This window comes from Neofelis nebulosa, chromosome 7 (genome assembly GCF_028018385.1).
Source record: "Neofelis nebulosa isolate mNeoNeb1 chromosome 7, mNeoNeb1.pri, whole genome shotgun sequence".
Lineage (NCBI taxonomy): Eukaryota > Metazoa > Chordata > Mammalia > Carnivora > Felidae > Neofelis > Neofelis nebulosa.
The window spans coordinates 62,760,606-62,775,439 of NC_080788.1; the positions used below are offsets into that span (position 1 = coordinate 62,760,606).

Consider the following 14,834-nt stretch of genomic DNA (forward strand, 5'->3'; position numbering starts at 1 on the left):
CTGAGATTTTGGCCTGGGCTATTGATGGGTTCAAACTGTGATGTGACATCAAGAAAGTTCTTAAATTGTGTTGCTAAGGATGTTGGTATCGGGCGCTTGTGTGACTCAGTTTTTTAAACGTCCGACTTTGGCTCAGGTCGTGATCTCGCAGTTTGTGAGTTCAAGCCCCGCATTGGGCTCTGTGCTGACGGCTCAGAGCCTGGAGCCTGCTTCAGATTCTGTGTCTCCCTCTCTCTCTGCCCCTTACCCACTCATGGTCTGTCTCTCTGTCTCTCTCTCTCTCTCTCTCTCTCTCAGTAATAAATAAATGTTAAGAAAATTAAAAAAAAAAAAGTTGGTATCTCTCCCTGCTCTCTGTATCACTCATCTTGTCCACAGTTTTATTAGCCACAACAAATGTCAGCTGGGGAAGATACTCAATACATAATGGTATCTGGCTTTCATTTTCAGCAGGAATTCATTGCTCAAATCCCCTAAGTCCTTGTAAGCAAATTTTTTTTTACTGCAAGCTCTGTGTATTCTGTATCTTGCATTTTCATATGATTTGCCAACTTAGTTCTGATTATGGAACTTTGATTATTTGTAAACATAATGGAAAGATGATATTTTTCCAACTCTTTGTTTTGCCTTCGTTTATGGTACTAGAAAATGGAATAAATAGTCTTGTTTCACTATGCAAGGTAAACACAAATTATGTTTTAAAATTTTGATAGAAGTGGGGTGCCTGGCTAGCTCAGTCAGTGAAGTATGTGATCTTGATCTCGGGGTTTTGAGTTCATGCTGCACATTGAGTGTGGAGATTACTTAAATAAAATATTTAAAAACAACAACAGTAAAGTTTTGATAGGAAACATGCAACTTGAATCCAGATTCCATGTTCAAGATCAATTTTAAAGGTGAATTTTGGGGTGATTCATTTTTTTTTTTCCTTATGTAATCTTTATGCCCGCTGTGGGGTTCAAACTCATGACCCAGAGATCAAGGGTTGTATGCTGTACCAACTGAGCCAGCCAGGCACCCTTGGGATTATTCTTAAGTGGACAGATCTGAAAGGAAAGATGAGGGAAAATGGTAAAATTGGAAACACGTGTCAGAATTCTTTTTCTTGTGCTCTTCAAATAATTTTAAATAAAATTCCTTTGGAGCTACCAAATTAGCTTTGAATTAATTTTCTAGCATTCAGCTTTGTCCTCTTAATGCAGAATATTCTTCATTCTCTTTTTGCCTTCATTTGTTTTATAAAGAGTAGTAATTATTGTTCCAGCAGCCTGTCCTCTGAATATAGCTTCTTGTCATCAGACCCAGGTAAAGGCTTTGTTCTTATTCCTCTAAGGAGACAGATAATGAGTGTTGACTTAGCTACATGTTGTCATCTTGTTCCTGGTAAGCTACATCAGATCCCATACTACTTAGTCATTTAGCAGTCTAACCCAGTCCTTGCCTCTTTCTTTTCCATCATGGATGTGAATGAATCTACATGGTGAGAAGCTTCCCCTGCCCAGTATGCCTGTAAAACCCTTCTTCTCACTCTGCAGTGAATGTTAAGTTTGAATTCTGTGTTGCAGAGTTCAAGGAAGTACCGTTCTCATAATACTGGCTTTGGGATAATATATAAACATGAAGAAACTAAGAACTAGGCTAAGCACACAGATCAGATGACACTTAGGGGTGTTTTAAACAAAGTTTAGGGCCTTTTAAACTCTAACTTGACGCGAATGCTTGTCTGGTATTTCTTTCTCTTGTGATGCTTGTGCAGCAAAAGTCAGCATGGTTCTCTGTGTTCCACTTGATTTTTTTTTATGCACCGCCCTGCTTTACTGGTGAGAATTTTAAGAAAGAATAGTAAGTAATTAGTTCATATTTTTCATAAATTCGTTCTCACACACCTCCCTCCTGTGGGCTCTGGCCAGATCTCCTTTCTTGTACAGTTTTGTAGGGTTTAAAGAGTACAAGTCTCACACATATGAGTCTTTTTCTCTTTTTAATATTTTTTGCTTAGAAGAATAAGGACAAAATCAGAATCTAAGATATATGGCACTTAGTCATCTTTTGTGGGGGGCAAAATGGATTTTATGCTGTATCCAGTTAAAAGTGATGACTGGCAGAAGTAGAGTACAAGGTATCCCCCGCTTTTCAAAAGCTCAAGCTTATGCCACTTCACTTTTAAGAAAGACCTGCATTCATACCTGTTTCACTTACTAAAAGAAATCGGAAAAGGATTTTTGCTTTTACAAAAAAAAGGGCAAAAAGCGAAAATAGCGTTCAGCATTTATTTCACATTACAGAGGTGGTATGCACAGGAGCAGAGTGTGTCACTGCCAGTCTCCTTTCCCGGGAATGATACTCAGCATCAAACCTCCATAGCTCTGAACTGTGTCTGTGAGCATCTGTGCTTTATCTCAATTTATTTTGTGCATCTGTTAGCAAGATGTGTTCTAAGGTATCAGAAAAGCTTAATTAAGAGAGGTTATTTTTTGGGCCTGGGAATGCTCAAAAATTTTTCCATAGAGAGTAATGGTAATTGCTTCTTGACTTTATGCCATTTCAGCTTATGAAAGGTTTCACAGGAAGTCTCTTTCGGGTGGCAGGGGAAAACCTGCACCAGCATTGATTCCATCTCCTATATCAGTTTCAGTGAAACTGTTGTCATGGTTATGGTCTACATAGGCATCATGTGTGTTGGAAGCTTTACATACTCCACAGCTCTGTGAACTAGTTCATCAAACTTAAAGTGCATTTCAGATTTTGCGATTCAAAGTACGTAAAAAAAATAAAATATGCAAGAGCATCTAAACATAAAGAATTGTTTTTGAAAAGAGTGCTGTTTAAGTTTTAAACACTGTTCTCTATTAAATGCTTGGAGAGCTTTGCCTATTAAAGAAGAATCCCCCAAACAGGACATTTTCAAAAACTCATCTGCTAAATGTTAATTTGCAGCTACAGTATTTATATCTGTCATTATTTCTTGTATCCTGAAAGCTGCCAGTGCCTCTTGTGGAAAGCCCTGGGAAGCTGTTATATTCACCCTTTTTCTGTACTTTATTTTCTCCCGTTTTGTTTGGTCACTTAAAATATCTGAAAATAGAATCCATGTAGTCTAGCAGTTGATCTATAAACACTACACCCTTTCATTTAAAGTGAGACCTTTTCTCACAGACTCGTAATTATAGAGAACAAACTGATGGTTACCAGCAGGGAGGGAGGCTGGGGGAGGGATGATGGGGATTAAGGAGTTCACTTGTCATAATGAGCTTCCAGTGATTTATGGAATTGTTGAATCACTGTATTGTATCTCTGAATCTAATATAACACTGTATGTTAACTAACTGGAATTAAAATAAAAACTTAAAAAGCAAAGAATAAAGTGAGACCTTTTCCTCTGTATGTTTGATGTATTCTTCAAAAACAAAAGCAGAAAATTAAGTTCTGAGTCATGAGGAGCTAATGTTAACATAAATCTTCCTTCTAACTTTAAACAAGAGGTGGAGAATACAGTATGACCCCTTGTTAAATGGGTAAGTCTGTATCTGAGGGAAAAGCATCTGTATGTTTTGTGTGCTACACTGTGGCAAGAAGCGTACATCTGTGGGGTCTTTCTGCCCTACTTATTTCCACTTGAGACTTTTTCACGGTACCAAAAGACTCTACAAAAGCCTGACTTCTGTGCTATGTGCATACTGTGGTTCTGATAGCAAGACACACACAGCTGCCAGTGCCTACAGGTTAATGAAGACACTCAAGAGCATGAGGAAGAGACAACAGAACAGCAAAACCTGTGACCACATCATAACCAAATCATGTCTCCCATAGTGTGACATTGTTTCTTTTTATTTGTTTTTGGCCAAAACAGACTAAAAAAGAGATGAACCTTCTTTTCTGTCCCTCTTTCACCTACCCGCCCAAGTATCTTATGCAATGATGTTTAAGGTGTCCTTCGTGTTCTTTGTTAAGCATTAAATTTTTTTTGTAGGTGGCAGTGTTTAAGCAGCTGATGTGAAGGGAATGTGGGTAATGTGGTTATAAGGACTACCTGTGCTAAGAGAGAATTGATGGAACCAATGTTAAGAGAAAATAACCTGAGTAAAATATACTAGGAGTGGTCAGGTTTCTCTAAAACTAAGGTTGTGAACGAGCATTTTGAACTAGTTAAATTTTTTTTTAAATCTAGAATCAGAAAGCTAAAAATCATCTTACCTTAGTGAATTCCAATGAGAATACCATCTTAACCTAGCTCATATAAGACAAGTAGACATGTTCTAATTTGGGAATGAGCACTCCCAGGAGTAGACTTATCATTAGACTTTTTCCAGAAATATATCACAGATAACATATTGTGTTGAAAGGACTCCCTACAGTGAATGCTGTAACCCTAATAAATAACTACAGTGTTGAAGAGAAAATAGTTGAAGGAAATGTTCATTCTTTCATCTTTTACTTTTATAGTCTAGGAATGAAGTAAGAAACAGGCTTTGTTGAATTTTGCCATTTGAGAATACTTCAAACGAGGGTGACTTTAAGAGATCCCTGACATGGGGTGCCGGGTGGCTCAGTTAAGCATCTGACTTCAGGTCAGGTCATGATCTCACGGTTTGTGAGTTCCAGCCCCACATCAGGCTCTCTGCGGACAGCTCAGAGCCTGGAACCTGCTTCAGATTCTGTGTCTCCCTCCCTCTCTCTCTCTCTGCCCCTCCCCTGCTCGCTATCTCTGTCAAAAATAAACATAGAGAAAGAGAGATCCCTGACACATTGTTTAGTTACTGCTCTGTATTTTTTTTTTTTAAGTTTATTTATTTTGAGAGCAAGAATGCACACTCATGGGCCAGTGGCGGGGGGGGGGGGGGGGAGCGGTGGTGGGACACAGAAGGAGAGAGAATACCAGGCAGGCTCCATGCTGTCAGTGCAGAGCCCAACGCAGGGCTCGATCTCATGAACTGTGAGATCATGACCTGTGCCAAAATCAAGAGTCAGATGCTTAACCGACTGAAGCCACCCAGGTGCCTTTAGTTACTGCTCTTTAGAAGTTAGTAAACAATTCAGAAGACTTAAGGTCAGCTACTACTGCTACCTCAGCCACCTGGGTGGCAGTAGACACCATATCTAGCAACCCTGAACTACTATTGTATTTCGTTGATGTGAACACTAATTACTAGAGTCTTAACCACTTCTCTTCACCCCCTAGGAGGGGCAAGAGGGCTTACCACCAATAATAAAAAAATGTGCTTGCAAAAAACAAAATTCAGTACCTTTGTCTATGCATTAGGAATTGGGTTTGTTTTTTGTAAGTGCATGTTCTTAGCTATCCAGTGTTTCATATTGGAAGAACAGGGTGATACTCAACCTAATAATCTTTGTAATGATCCTCACCCTAGGCATTCAGAAGATAATGGACATAAATATGTAGCAAAGTGGATGAACTTAAAAGATGCTAGCCAACATAAAGCTGAGAACACAGATACTGTTGAAAAACTATCAGAAGGTTAAAATTCTTTTCTGGGTAATGACAGAAACATGAACATCTAGAGAAAAATATCAAATACATCAAAACTGTGTAAGCCCAGTGTTATAATAAAGTATTGTAAAGGCTTCCATACATTGTGGTTAGAAACCACTGGAGATGTCCCAGCTGTACTGAAAACAGTTAAAGCCTTTCACTTTGTTCAGGACCATTATTCTGAAAGTGCTGATTGGTTCATGGAAGCAGATTATGATACACATATCCTGCTAGACAACTTGAGATGACTTCCCTCATACTGATCCTGAAGAGTGCATTTATTTTGAGAAAAATTATGAACAAATGTAACTGAGGAAAGAAGCGTTGAAGAGATTTGGTTTTGAAAGCTTTTAGTACTGAAATTATAACTATTATTCTTCTGTAGAGGGTCCTAGTTACTGTTTATCTTGCAGTTTGTTTTCTTGACCATGTAACAGTGTATAAATTTGACGACTTTGTATATGTATTATCTTCATCTATATGGTTATTTAGGTTACCAACCTGCCTTATCTGAGAAAACTATGAAGAAAAAAAGTGAAGTCATCAAGAATGAAGATCCAAAGATAAAATGTCTAACATTGCACTGAAGAAAGATTTGCATCTGCAATAAAGAACACTGAATCCCACAGACACATTATTTTATGTGAATGTACCAGACTTTTAAAAAGTCTTTCACAGGAATGGCTGTAAACTGAAACTTTAACATGAGCTTTTAGTCTGATTAAAGTGTATTGATATAGTAATATATATGAAGAATTTATGTTTTTAAAATGATGATCTGGTAAAGGTAGTAAAAATTTATTTCCTTTTCCTGAGCACTTGTATTGGTGTCACCAAATAAAACAGCTCACCTTGCTGGAACTATAATTGACCCTTGAATAGCATGGGTTACAGTTGCTGATCCCCTGCAGTAAAAAATATGCATATAACGGGGCGCCTGGGTGGCGCAGTGGGTTAAGCGTCCGACTTCAGCCAGGTCACGATCTCGCGGTCTGTGAGTTCGAGCCCCGCGTCAGGCTCTGGGCTGACGGCTCAGAGCCTGGAGCCTGTTTCCGATTCTGTGTCTCCCTCTCTCTCTGCCCCTCCCCCGTTCATGCTCTGTCTCTCTCTGTCCCAAAAATAAATTAAAAACGTTGAAAAAAAAAATTAAAAAAAAAAATATGCATATAACTTTGGATTCCCCCAAAACTTAACCACTGATTGCCTGCTGTTGACAGGAAGCCTTACCAATAACATAAACAGCCAATTAACACATAATTTGTATGTAATATATGTTATATACCGTATCGTTAAAATAAAGTAAGCTAGAGAAAAGAATGTTAAAATCATAAGGAAGGGTCGCCTGGGTGACCCAGTCAGTTAAGCAACTGACTCAGTGTCAACTCAGGTCATGATCTCAAGGTTCGGGAGATAGATCCCCATATCATTCTCCATGCTGACAGCACAGAGCCTGCTTGGGATTCTCTCTCTCTGCTCCTCCCCCACTTGTTTGCGTGTCTTCTCTCTCTCTCTCTCTCTCTCTCTCTCTCTCTCTCTCTCAAAATAAACTTAAAAAAAATTGTAGGAAGGAGAAAATACATTTACAGTACTGTTCTGTTACTGCTGAAAAAAAATCCATGTATAAGTAGACCCACACAGTTCAAACCCATGTTGTTCAAGGGTCAGCTGTACACTGCATTGTTAGTATACACACATGATGCTAAGCAGATGTACCTTAAAATTTTGGGAAGAAACGTTGGTCATCGTGTGTTTTTTTTTTAATAATTTTTTTTTTTTAATGTCTGTTTTTGAGAGAACATGAGCTGGGAGGGACAGAGAGAAAGAGAGAGACAGAGGATCCGCAGCAGGCTCTGTGCTGAGAATGAAGAGCCTGATATGGGGCTGGAACTCACGAACTGTGAGATCATGACCTGACCTGAAGTCGGACGCTTAACTGCCTGAGCCACCCACACGCCCTGGTCATCATGTTTAACTTAAGACATGAGTTTGCATCCATGGTATAACAAATGAACCAGACTTCCCCCTACATATGCATTGTGTCATCTAATGAACGTTATGTTCTTAACTATTTTATAATTAATAGTATCTTTCCCAGGAAAAGGTAGAATCAGAAGTGCCACTTGCTTATGGTATATTAATAAAGCCATGTTTTAAAATTAGCATGGACTCTGACTATATTATACATTTGGTTCTAAATACTGGTTATTTATTAGGATTCATAATGTTTACTAGAAGAATGTCTTTTAAGTCAGATGTTTAATATGTGACATTTTTTTCCGTTTTGCTTACATTAAACATAATTACCAACGGCACTAATTTGCATTTTTGTTTTGTAGTCTCTGGTTTTCAGCAGCCACTGCAAAGCAGTAAGTGGCTACTCAGACCAGGTCATCCATCAGCGGAGATCAGCTACCTCCTCACTTCGTTGCTGCCTGCTCACTGAACTGCCATCTTTTTTGTGTGTGGCCAGTCCACGAGTAAGTGCCACAAGAGGGAAGAAACAAAATAGATGATACTTGAAGAAATAAACCAACTTTTAAGAGATCCATTTCTTAAACACAAGTGTTTAAGCTGTTTGGACCTTGAGAAACATTAATCCTCAGTATTTAGAAAGCATACATGGCCCTGGCTTTGCCAAGACAACACTCCTCCCTTTAAATTTTGTTGGTTAGAGAACTATTGTATGGTAAATAGGAATGGCTTCTTTGCCTGACCAAGTCTCTCCTGTGTAGTTCCTCTCATTTAGTCAGGAAGGAGCTCTGAACTATCATGAGAGCAAGCCATCTGTCACGTAGGTTATCACCAAACAGCAGGGTCAAGGACAGTGGAATATTTGATAAGGAGAGGGAGCTGTTTGTTACCTGCATTGAGGTTTTTGACGGTTTTTCAAGGGAGGGGGCTACATTGGGAGGGAGATTTGATCTGGCCATATCGCTTCAGTGCAGTCTCCAAATAATAAAAGGAAACCTAACACTCCAGCATCAAGAAACTTCTTCATCTGGTGTCCTCTCACTTTCCTTAGCAGCCCTGCTGAGACTGGTTCACAAGTATGTTCGCCCTAAAAAGTAACTGTCATGCTGTGTTCACCATTCAGTAGTTCTGGTCTTATTTGCAGATTGGGAGTAGTGTCTGTTATGGTTTCAACGTTGAGCAACTGTTAGATGCCTCTTAACACCCCATTTATCAAAACTGGGCACTCTGGTGATACCTGACAGCATCACTGCAAAGGCTCCCCTTGGCCCAGTGCAGTGTTTTACTCTGCTTATCTCTTATGCCCTTTCTTGTCCTTATTATTTTTTTTTTAATTTTTTTTAACTTTTTTTTTTTTTTATTTTTGAGACAGGGAGAGACAGAGCATGAACAGGGGAGGGTCAGAGAGAGGGAGACACAGAATCTGGAACAGGCTCCAGGCTCTGAGCTGTCAGCACAGAGCCCGATGCAGGGCTCAAACTCACGGACTGCGAGATCATGACCTGAGCCGAAGTCAGCCGCTTAACCGACTGAGCCACCCAGGCGCCCCTTTCTTGTCCTTATTGATCAGAGCCAGACAGAAGCTCTCTTACAACACCAGAAGAAGTATATGAAGGGAGAGGGACAGAGTAGAGATGCACTAGACTCTGGTTAGAGCAGAGGACAAGTATCTGTCTTCCTGGCTCATTTCCTTTTTCTCTGGGGCATCTTCCAGTTAGCACGAAGACTCTTTAAGAGGCTGACATTCATTCATTCTTTATTTATTTCCTCCTTTCTCTCTCTCTCTCTCTCTCTCTCCCCCTCTCCCTCTCCCTCTCCCTCTCCCTCTCCCTCTCCCTTTTTCTTTCTTTCTTTCTTTCTTTCTTTCTTTCTTTCTTTCTTTCTTTCTTTCTTTCTTTCTTTCTTTCTTTCTTTCTTTCTCTCTTTCTCTCTTTCTCTCTTTCTCTCTTTCTCTCTTTCTCTCTCTCTCTCTCTCTCTCTCTCTCTCTCTCTCTCAGAGCACGAGTCCGGGGGAGGGACCTCCAAAGCGGGACGGGCAGCGAGCCCCGCTGTGGGGCTCAGACTCTTGAAGAAATCCTCACATGAGTCGAAGTCCGGCTCTCGACTGACTGAGCCACCCAGGTGCACCAAGAGGCTGACCTTTCTTACCCTTCTGTGTTTTCTCTTGTTTTCTGCACTCATCCTAGAAGGCCTGCTGGTTTCACACTTCTCTTTAAAGAAGGTGGAGCCTTTTGAATCTTCCTTAGTGATATTTTTCTGTCAGTATTTACATCTGCTTGCATCCTTTATTATCAAAGGTCAGAACCTGGCGGAGGGTCCCAAGAAAGTTGATGAGTGGAAACAAGATGGTAGTACTGAGTCACACTGACTCCTGCCTGCCTTAACTTCTTCCTACTGATCCCGTACTACATGAACTTGATTCCTAGGCCACCGTTAACTTTGATTTATATTGGCTATCTAAATAGAAAATATTTAGATTTTATATGTATCCAGTTCTTCAAAGTATTTTTGGTCTTTGAAGCTTAAGTTGATGTTCTTAAGTTCTTTTTCTAGAAAACATGCAAAGTCTGGTGTTTCTATAGAAAGCAGTCTTTAGACTTCATAGTTGTGTAGTTCGCTGCCTTCTCACTCTCCCAATCTGATGTATATACTTAGAGACGTAATAAGAGGAAGTCTGGATTTCTGAGAGGGATCTTTAGACATTTTCACTTCTCATATCCCCAGTGTTTTATAGAGCCAATTAAAAAGTGAAGTGCCTTGGACCATCATTGCATTTACAGGCATGAAGATTCCTCATTTGTTCCACTCAGTGCTGTATAGCTAACTACTCTGAAGAACAACTCCACTCTCCCAACATACTCAAACACGCATACCCAAACTGTACTACTAGAGACTTGTTTTCTGAGGAGCCCAAAATCTAAACTATCATGCCAGATGCTGCTTTTTCCCTAAAGAACAATAAATAATGAGTAGCTTAGAGACGACCATAGTAGCATAAAGGTGTGGTGGCAGGCAGGGAACAGAAGAAAACTTTTTTTTTTTTTATCATTTGGCTGAAGGGCTCCTCCCCAGCACCCTCCTTTCTTGCTCAGCACCTTTATCTATAATTGTGTGTAGAGTTTCTTCATAAAGTATGTGCTGAACTTGAAATGAGAATAAGTAACACCATGGTTATGAGGACAGGAAGAAGAGTTTTAAATATGTCTGAATATTTTATAAAGTCATACACAAGCTTTTACCTTGATCAGGCCTAGAGTGTGAATAATCATGTGATTCCTTAATTATATTGATTTTTAACCCATCTGGGGTAGGGACAGACTGATTTCCTTTGAAGTCTTAACCTTGGCCTTGAGCTTAAACAAATTAATGTCCTTGGCATGTGCTGTGGAAACTTCAGGGTCGGTTCAGGAAGAACTGTGCCATTAAGGAAGGAATTATAGGATTTCTTTTCTCATTAGCTAAGGAAATAATTCTGCAACGTTAATAAACTAAGACCCTGGAAATCCATCTTACCAAAAAAAAAAACTGAAGCGCTTGGAGCGGTCACGCTTCTTAGAGCTAGAGCAGGAATATACATGTCATCAGGAAGGACGCGCTAAATGCTTGAGGAGACAGCCCTTGAAGATCCTATAGTTTAGGAAGTTAATGAAGCAAGAAACAGAGGTTAGCTCATGTGAGACTAAAGGGAGTATGCATTTCCATTTGTGGGGAGTTAAGAATGGTATGTCATGCTTCATCTCCCCCTGTTTCTGAACAGTCAGGAAGGCCACTGGGGTTAGCAGAATGGGTGGAGGCTGTCTAGGATAGAGCTGACTAGGGAAGCACAATTTAATTAGAAGTGGACTTGTTTGCCTCTTTTTATGCCTCATGAGTTCACTGCTTACGTACTTACAACATGACATTCTGTGATTCTGCATATATCTTGATCCAGGGCTCCTGCCAAAGAAGCTTATTAAAACATTAAAAAATATTTCACTAAGAACTGGGCCCCACAAACCTCCTAGTTTTCAATCCTGGACTTGGAAGGATATCAGCAAAATGAAATTGGAAAATAGGTGAAAGTTTATAACTGGAAAAAGTTGTTTTGGTTTTAAACTATAAGAGTGCTGGGGCACCTGAGTAGCTCAGGCAGTTAAGCGTTTGACTTCGACTCAGGTCATGATCTCACGGTACATAGGTTCGAGCCCCACATTGGGCTTTGCACCCACAGTGCAGAGCCTGCTTAGGACTCTGTCTCCCTCTCTCTCTGACTCTCACCTGCTTATTCATATTCTTTCTCTCAAAAATAAACATTTTAAAAAATAATAAACTGTAAGAGTGCCAAGGAGTGAGTTCTAGACAGGAAAAACATTCTCCCTGTGTCCTGTTCTCCCCCTATTCCTCCATGCTGAGTTTCTGGCTTTTGAGTTTTCATCTGGAGCATTTGGGCCTGACATTTTATATATAGTTCCAGTATAAGTCCTGCTTTTCTATAAAATAAACAATAATGATAAAAACAAAAACAGTTATATTTGAGCATAAAATTGGACTGTATGAGTCTCTCATTTATGCTCTACTCATTCAAGAGTGTATATAGTATAGAGAATTGGTCATACTTCTGTGGTTCATCCACTGCTGCTTGTACCATTGTTATGAAAGTACAGCTACTACTGATTGTGAGGTTCTGAGACTCACACCCTAGATGGTAGATACCTGCTCCGGTCCAGGATCTGCTGAGCTGCAGCCAGGACAGACCATCGTGGGAGAGATCCAATTTTTATCCACCTGCGTTTTACTCTGTCTTTATTTACCTGTGCTCAGCTTTAGGTGGGAAAAAGGAATAACTTGAACGCAAAAATACCCCTTTTTGAGTGGGCAAAGGTAGTATGAGATTACCAAAACCTGCTCCTAGTACTGTGTGTGAAAGTGATTTATGTGTGAACTTATCTGGGTTTTGGAGCAGTAGGGGCCCTGTTTGCTCTGACCTTCCCTGTAGTTTGATATGTGGACTGTAGATGGCACTGCTCGCTAGCAAACTCAGTTCAGCTTCATCTGTAAGCCAGAGTAGAGCACTCTTGTGGCTATTAGTAAATGATGCGCTTTCTCTTGTTTATGGTAGTCTGTAGTCTTCAGCAGAGGCACCTGCAGCCTCATAGTCAGCTAGCTGATTGTTAATGTAAACCAAGGCAGTATTTCTTTTTTGGTTTTTTTGATGTTTATTTTTTTAGAGACCTAGAGTATGAGCAGGGGAGGGGCAGAGAGAGAGGGAGTCACAGAACCTGAAGCAGGCTCTAGGCTCTAAGCTGTCAACACAGAGCCCGACATGCGGCTCGAACCCATGAACCATGAGATCATGACCTGAGCCGAAGTTAGACACTTAACTGACTGAGCCACCCAGGCACCCTGGCAGTAGTTCTTAAGGCTTAGCCTGAGGTTCTGTAGTGCTCGTTAGAAACCTAGAGCTTTTGGCTTTTTCCTTAGGTCTTTTGGATTAATATCTGCGCTTTAGATAAACTCCCAAGAAGGTTCTTAGGCATACAAAAACTTGACAACCATTCCATTGCCCTAAAGATTGATGGGCGTTAAAATAGAAAAGTTAATAGCAAGATATATTTTCCTAAATGTCTAACTTCTTGGAAATAATAGCAACAATGAAAGTAGCTACCTAGGTACAACCAGTGTTTTATGTTCTGGTTGGTCTCTCCTATACCTCTGCCCTTGCTTCTTATACCCAGTTTTCCCCCCATCTTTTGGTCTAGTTCCAGGGTTTTTCTGAGCAATTTACTGCATATAATGGGGCTTTAGCATTATTTTCAACCTGAACTTGCAGATAATCAGAGCCTCCAAATTTTAACAGACGGTAACTTGGGCTCCTAATCGGATGATTTCACAGCTATCTGAATACACAGATGCTTATTAGCAGTGGGAATAGACCCAGATCGCTAAAGGATTATTAAAAAGCCTGTTTCTAAATTAACAGGAGCCTTCTATTCCATTGGGGGGCAGCATTTCAGTGTGGTTGCACCTTGTGGTGTGATAAGATTTTGTGCTTAGCCTCTGTCCTAGCCAAGAAACGAATCCACTACTCTTTGGCAGTTGCTTTCTCCACCTGCCTCTAGCATGTCCCAGCTTATGGCCTAAAAGAAAGGTTCTTTTATCTTCCATTAGGTTTGTCAATTAACAACCTGGTCAGGGAAGAGAGAAAGAAGTATTGATAAATACAGGAGCTTTGCTACAAAAGCATTAAAGATAACTTCATATGCACTGGGCCCATAACTCTTTAGTTCTTTAGTAATGACTGCGGAGCTCCAGCTCCCTTTCTGATCTCACCATTTTGTGGATGGCTAATAGAACTTCACTGAAAACACTATCCAGCAATGAGGGGAGGTGGCAGAGTAATCAGATCTATATACACCTGTGATAGAATTATTCCTGACTTGGTATCCCAGTTTTTCTGCAAACTCCAGCACTCTTTGGATCTTTAGTTTGCTGCAGGTTCATGTTGAAGAGGTTAACCTTTTACGTGGACCAGCTCACTAGGTCATTATTAACGGCAGCTTATTTGTCAGAACAAAGAAGTTCAAACCACTAGCCTAAAAATTATCCACATTTGTCTGATTTCAGAGTTGAAGTGTAGGAAATGTGAAAGCTATCTCATGTGAATCTTTCACTGTAGGTTACCGCAGTGCCATTGGATTCTTACTGCAATGACCGAAGTGCAGAATATGAGCGGCGAGTGCTGAAGGAAGGAGGGAGTCTGGCAGCCAAGCAGTGTTTGTTAAATGGGGCTCCTGAACTGGCAACAGATTGGCTAAATCGACGATCCCAGTTCTTCCCAGAGCCAGCTGGAGGACTGTGGAGCATCAGGCCTCAGAATGGCTGGTCTTTCATCAGGATTCCAGGTAAGTTCTCTGTTCTCTTGGAATGTATTCCCAGTTCTGGCAAGTGGGGGAACCAGAGACATACTCCATGTGGTAGTTTCAGATATTTGAAATTCAAAGTTTTGGGCTTGTTTCCTGTTTTGCCTTTAGTAACTTTATAGATAAAAATACTTAAGTAATTTATGACTGAAGAGAGAAATGTTTTTTCGATTTGTGCTTACGTACTCTCCTTTGACAAGCTTACAACTGAGATAGGAATGCCACCCTTTAAAAGGGGGAGGGGGATAGAAATAAACTTGGTAAGAAAGGTTCCAGGTTGAGTGAGTACAGTTGTCTTGTGCTATTGCCAGTAGAGTTGAATGAGAATGTCGTCACTCACAGAAAGCCTCGTTGAAGTAGCATAAACAGTGTCCTGCACGGAGCACTAGAGATCTGAATGATAACCAGAAGAAAAACAGTGTGTTTTGTGCCAAAATGCTAGCGGATTCCCAGACCTCCTAGAGTCAAGGTCG

At 40.3% G+C, this 14,834-nt stretch overlaps 1 protein-coding gene across 2 annotated transcripts in view; it reads left to right on the top strand.

Moving 5' to 3' along the window:
* The window catches only part of INO80 (INO80 complex ATPase subunit), a 137,565-nt gene that overhangs the window by 82,713 nt on the left and 40,018 nt on the right, over positions 1-14,834 (top strand). For both annotated transcript variants that reach the window (XM_058738153.1, XM_058738154.1), the window contains exons 25-26: positions 7,828-7,968; positions 14,118-14,343. In XM_058738153.1, coding sequence (XP_058594136.1) covers positions 7,828-7,968; positions 14,118-14,343 — 367 coding nt within the window. The remainder of the gene's footprint in view (positions 1-7,827; positions 7,969-14,117; positions 14,344-14,834) is intronic.